Source organism: Haliaeetus leucocephalus, unplaced genomic scaffold, assembly GCF_000737465.1.
Source record: "Haliaeetus leucocephalus isolate CR32 unplaced genomic scaffold, Haliaeetus_leucocephalus-4.0 Scaffold245, whole genome shotgun sequence".
NCBI classification, from domain to species: Eukaryota; Metazoa; Chordata; class Aves; order Accipitriformes; family Accipitridae; genus Haliaeetus; species Haliaeetus leucocephalus.
This window is the reverse complement of record NW_010972681.1, coordinates 465,321-470,947: the sequence shown is the minus strand read 5'-3', so window position 1 is coordinate 470,947 and position 5,627 is coordinate 465,321. Positions and strand designations below refer to the sequence as shown.

Sequence of the window (5,627 nt, the reverse complement as noted above, 5' to 3'; positions counted from 1 at the left end):
TGGACATGCGTGTGGTTTGTGTGTGTATCTGCATCAGCGCGTGTGAGTGTGCACTCTGTGTGTGCGCGTCTGCATTTGTGCGCTCTGTGCGTGCGCGCGACTTGCATTTGTGTGTTTGTGCGGTGTGGGCACGTGTGTGTGTGTGTGCGTGTGCTGGGGGCCGTGCACACCTCCGGGGCTGTGCTGCAGCCTGTGTAGGGTGAGGGGGTGCCCCAGGGTGTCCCCATCAGCGTTGGGGATAGTGAAGGGGTGCGGGGTGGGTGTGTGTGCAAGAATGTGTGGGTCCCTGAGGGCCGACAGGCTGCTGCTCCGGGGTGCTGCGTGGGTGGCCCTGGACCCCACCACCCTGGGGGTCCCTTTGCCCGTCTCCAGCCCCGGCGCCTAGGAAGAAGCTGGTGCGGGTTAAAGTTGTGAAGAAGAAAGTGGTGAAGAAGAAGCCAAAGGCTCCGGCCAAGGACTCAGCTGCTCCGCAGGAGCCTCGTACGTATGCTCAGCGCCAGGGGACGGGGCACGGGGACCTGCGGGGCCACACAGGCACACACGCGTGTGCACATGCCTCCGCGCTGTGCCCACACCTCCACACCACACACGTGCACCGAGTCCAGTGTGAGCTGGGTGCTTGGTGCTGGGGTGCACAGCCGCACACCTCAGCACGTGCACCCACGTATGTGGGGAATGGCCCCAGCCCTTTCCCCCCACTGGGGGGGATGCACAGCCGTCACCCTGGCTGGGCACATGCCGTCACACACACATGGCCCCCGCACTGTCACACATGCAGACCCACAACCGGCAATGCTGTGCACGCACCCGGAGTGTGACGGCACAGAAACACCCCCTGCAAACTGTGCACACGCATGCGCGTGCACACGCGTGTGTGGACACACATCCATCCTGCAGTAGGGGAGGGGGGTTGCTGGCAGGGCTCCCCCACACACATCTGCTGTCCTCCCTGCCCCTCTGCGCGACGGGGAGGGGGGTTTGCGTGACGCAGAGTGGGGTTTGCATGACACGGAGCAGGGTTTGCCTGACACGGAGCAGGATTTGCCCCGGCTGCGGTCGTGGCCGCGGCCACGGGGGCCTGGCTGCATTCCTGCGCCGGGGGCTGGAGCTTGGGGTCTCGCCCACGTGTTCGGGTCTGGCCCCGCAGAGCCTGGGAGCGGAGCCAGGGTGGGCAGCAGGCGGGGAGCCGGCGCAGGCAGGGCTGCTGCTCCTTGCCGGGTGGGCACATGTCCTGCGGCATGGCGTGACACGGCGTGGCATGGGACGTGCCAGGCATTGCCCCTGGGCTCACGGAGATGGGCAGCCCTTGGGGAGGGCCACCTGCGTGGGGGCAGCCGTGCGTGGGGGGTCTCTGAGCAAGCCCAGCCCCCTCTGCTCTGCCCCCAGAGTGCCCCCCCCTGGGGCTGGAGTCCCTGCGGGTGCTGGACTCCCAGCTCCGAGCCTCCAGCGACAAGCGCTATGGCCTGGGCGCCCACCGCGGGCGCCTCAACATCCAGGTAGGACACATGTGCGTGGAGTTTGTGCGATGTTTGGCACGTGCGTGGTGTGCGTGTGCTGTGTGCATGGCAAATGCAGTGTATGTATGGGGTGTGTGTGGCATATGTGTAGCAGGGGCTCTGCAGCATGGACCCTCCCATCCCACCGCGGCCGGTAGGAGCCAGGCCTGCCAGCAACACTACGTCCATCTCCATGTTGGATGGGGGGGCTCTGCCACAGCCCCTTGAAGCATCCCATTAAACCCCAGACTTGGTCCCCCGGCCAAGTAGCGCCCGTGCAGCTCAGAGCACCATCTCGGTGCCAGTGCCGTGCCACTGCCATGGGGGCACAGCAGGGCCGGGGGCACGCAGGCGGTGGGGACGTGTGCCAGGTAGGGTCCTGCGTCCCCTTCCCATCTCTGACACCCCCCACACCACCCACAGTCGGGGCTCTACGACGGGGACTTCTACGACGGTGGCTGGTGTGCAGGGCAGGAGGACACAGAGCAGTGGCTGGAGGTGGATGCCCGCCGGCTCACCAACTTCACCGGCGTCATCACGCAGGGGCTCAACTCCATCTGGACGTAAGGCGCTGGGCAGGGCCAGCCCTGGGGGGGCTGGGGGGTGCTCCAGGACCCCGCTGACCCTCTTCCCCACGCAGGTACGACTGGGTGACATCCTACAAAGTCCAGGTCAGCAATGACACACACACGTGGCAGCCGTGCCGCAACGGCACCGAGGAGGCGGTAGGTGCCTGCGGGATGCAGCCCTGGGCAGGGGCGGTGGGAGTGAGGACCTCCTGGCACCCCCAGCCCGCCCGGCTCCCCGAGCAGAGCAAGGGCACAGGGGATTAACCGTGCCAGGGGATTAATCGTGCCGGGGGGGTTAACCATGCTGGCTGGCGCTGGGCTGGGACCCGGCTCTGTTGCCTTTGGCGTCCCCACCCTTGAGCATCCTCCAGCGCTTCCCCCCACTGGGCACCAGGCACAAAGGCTGCTTGTCCCCGGCTGCTGCCCCAGCTGCCTGCCAGGCTCCCCCGGTGCCCACGTGTGAGCGCAGTGGGGGCACGGCGCTGCATGGCACGGCCGGCTGTGCCCAAAGGCGAACATGGCAGCCTGGTGCTCAGGTGCATGCCTGTGAGTGCTGTGCACGCAGGGTCACACGTGTGTGCGAGGACAGAGGGGGCGTGCAAGCACGCCGGTGTGTACACACGTGTGTGTGGGGAGGCCTGAGAAGTGGGGGCTGCTGGGGCTAGGACCTGCCAGAGCCGGCCACGCTGTTCCCATGGCCAGCCCAGGCACCAGTGCTCGGGGTCCCTGTGCCAGGGCCGTGCCGGGGCGGGTCTGGGGGGTCCCTGTGCAGGCGGCGGGTCTGGGGGTCCCTGTGCCAGGGCCGTGCCAGGGTCGGGTTTGGGGCTCCTTGTGCTCATTCCTGGGGACCGTCCTGGGACCCTCCCCTCTGGGTGCTGGGGTGATGGGTTTGGGGGGCAGAGCAGCAGCACGGGCGCCCCAGGCCCTGTGGCACTGTTGGGGCTCTGGTTCCTCTGCGGTGCCGGGCTCAGCCCTCCCCCCCCAGTCAGCCCTGTGTCTGCTCCTCATTAGGGGCTGGAGGGTGGCCAGGGGAGGCCAGGGCTGGATGTGGCTGCGGCGCCTGTAACCCTTTGGGCCCTGGTGCACAGCTCTGCTGCAGCAGTCTCCTGTCCCCACAGCCCCCAGACGGGTCCCCCCCCCGGCACAGGGACTCACAGGGGCTGCATCCATCCATCCCCCCCTCCCAGGTCTTCCCCGGGAACAAGGACCCTGAGACGCCGGTGCTCAACCTGCTGCCCTCGCCGGTGGTGGCACGTTACCTGCGCATCAACCCCCAGACCTGGTTCCAGAACGGCACTATCTGCCTGCGGGCAGAGGTCCTGGGCTGCCCGCTGCCAGGTGGGTGCCCGCTGCCTGCTGCCCCTCGCCCCGACCCACGAGTGCCTGGGATGGGCACGCTCTGCCAGGGCCGACCCCAGGGCTGGGGTCCGGATTGTTCCCACGTCCCAGGATCTGTGACTGTGTCCCCCCCTTGTCCCCTCTGTGCCTGCCTGGCTCCCTGCAGACCCGAACAACATCTACGCCTGGCAGAGCCAGCCCCTGCCCACTGACAAGCTGGATTTCCGCCATCACAACTACAAGGAGATGAGAAAGGTGCCTGCCCTGCAGCCCTGGCGTGGGCAGGGGGGGGTTCACACCCCTGCGGGCACCCCGGCATGGGGTAGGGGGTCTTTGCACCCCCGGGGTGCCTGCAGACCCTGACCTGGAGCACTGTGCCCTCTCCAGCTGATGAAGCGGGTGAATGACGAGTGCCCTGACATCACCCGCGTCTACAGCATCGGGAAGAGCTACCTCGGCCTCAAGATGTACGTCATGGAGATCTCCGACAACCCTGGGCAGCACGAAGTGGGTAGGTGCCCTGCGGCTCTGGGGCAGGGAGGGGAGGTGACAGCTGGGGTGGCCAGGGACATCCAGGCTGGTGCAGGATGGGGACGGGGTGGCCGGGGATGCCCAAGCTGGTGTGGGCAGATGGGGGACAGGGTCACCGGGGATGCCCAGGCTGGCATGGGGCATAGAGGACCAGGGCAGCCGGGGCCCCCGCTGCCACAACGCGCTGTGCCCCACAGGCGAGCCGGAGTTCCGTTACGTGGCGGGGATGCACGGCAATGAGGTGCTGGGCCGGGAGCTGCTGCTCAACCTGATGGAGTACCTGTGCCGGGAGTTTCGGCTGGGCAACCCCCGCGTGGTGCAGCTGGTCACCGAGACCCGCATCCACCTCCTGCCCTCCATGAACCCCGACGGCTACGAGACCGCCTACAAGCTGGTAGGGTCGGGCTGCCCGGCCCCGGGGTGCTGAGCACCGACCCGCCGCGGGGCGGTCCTGGTGCCAGTCCCCAGTGACCCCGTTCCCCCGGGGCAGGGCTCAGAGCTGTCGGGCTGGGCCATGGGCCGCTGGACCTACGAGGGCATCGACCTCAACCACAACTTCGCCGACCTCAACACAGCACTGTGGGATGCTGAGGACAATGACCTGGTGCCCCACGAGTTCCCCAACCATTACATCCCCATCCCCGAGTACTACACCTTCGCCAACGCCACGGTGAGCCCGGCCCCCCGGGCACCCCGAAACCCACCCCTCCTCCTGCCCCAGTGCGCCTGGGTGATGCCCACCTGTGGACGGGCTGTGCCGGGGACAGACCCCTGGGGTCTCGGCCGTGCGCCCTAAAGAGCGGGCAATGGGAGCCTTTCCCCCAGCCCAGTGGGGGGTTCATCGCTGGGACCCGCCACGGCCCCCTCTGACATGGGGTCCCCCCCCAGGTGGCCCCCGAGACACGGGCAGTGATCGACTGGATGCAGCGGTACCCCTTCGTGCTGAGTGCCAACCTGCACGGCGGGGAGCTGGTGGTCACCTACCCCTTCGACATGACCCGCACTTACTGGAAGGCGCAGGAGCTGACCCCGACCGCCGACGATGGGGTCTTCCGCTGGCTGGCCACTGTCTACGCCACCTCCAACCTGGCCATGGCCAGCGAGGAGCGGCGACTCTGCCACTACGATGACTTCACCCGCTTCGGCAACATCATCAACGGGGCCAACTGGCACACGGTGCCTGGCAGTGAGTGGGGGGCTGGGGCAGGTGGGAGGGGTGGTGGTGGCTGGGGACCCCCCTGACACCCCCACCCCATCCTGCACAGGCATGAATGACTTCAGCTACCTGCACACTAACTGCTTCGAGATCACGGTGGAGCTCTCCTGCGACAAATTCCCGCATGCCTCCGAGCTGCCAGCCGAGTGGGAGAACAACCGGGAGTCCCTGCTGCTCTACATGGAGCAGGTCAGGGATGAGGACCCCCCCCCGGGTGACACCATGGTCCTGGGGGGCGACACACACACATGCTGTGGGGTCCCACAGTGGATGTGGGCACTGAGGGGTCGGGGTTTCAGCAGGGGCCGAGCAGATGGCAGCAGGACACAGCTCAGGGGGGGTCCTCAAACACCCCCAAAGCTCCATGTCCCCCTGCACCCCCTCCCCAGGCGTGGAGCATGGGCTTGGCATGTGAGGCGTGTGTGTGACCTGCAGCACGTGTGTGCTCCATGCTGGGGGGGGGGGGGGCCGTGCCCC

General features: G+C 67.5%; 1 protein-coding gene across 1 annotated transcript in view; it reads left to right on the top strand.

The window, feature by feature from the left end:
- Positions 1 to 372: 372 nt before the first annotated feature.
- CPXM1 (carboxypeptidase X (M14 family), member 1) overlaps positions 373 to 5,627 on the top strand; it is a gene marked incomplete at its 5' end in the record, with an annotated part of 7,716 nt that continues 2,461 nt past the window's right edge. Inside the window, 11 exons of the mRNA XM_010568492.1 lie at positions 373 to 480; positions 1,357 to 1,496; positions 1,920 to 2,059; positions 2,137 to 2,221; positions 3,253 to 3,403; positions 3,570 to 3,658; positions 3,791 to 3,914; positions 4,132 to 4,328; positions 4,425 to 4,604; positions 4,823 to 5,120; positions 5,200 to 5,339. Of these exons, the coding sequence (XP_010566794.1) occupies positions 373 to 480; positions 1,357 to 1,496; positions 1,920 to 2,059; positions 2,137 to 2,221; positions 3,253 to 3,403; positions 3,570 to 3,658; positions 3,791 to 3,914; positions 4,132 to 4,328; positions 4,425 to 4,604; positions 4,823 to 5,120; positions 5,200 to 5,339 (1,652 nt within the window). The remainder of the gene's footprint in view (positions 481 to 1,356; positions 1,497 to 1,919; positions 2,060 to 2,136; positions 2,222 to 3,252; positions 3,404 to 3,569; positions 3,659 to 3,790; positions 3,915 to 4,131; positions 4,329 to 4,424; positions 4,605 to 4,822; positions 5,121 to 5,199; positions 5,340 to 5,627) is intronic.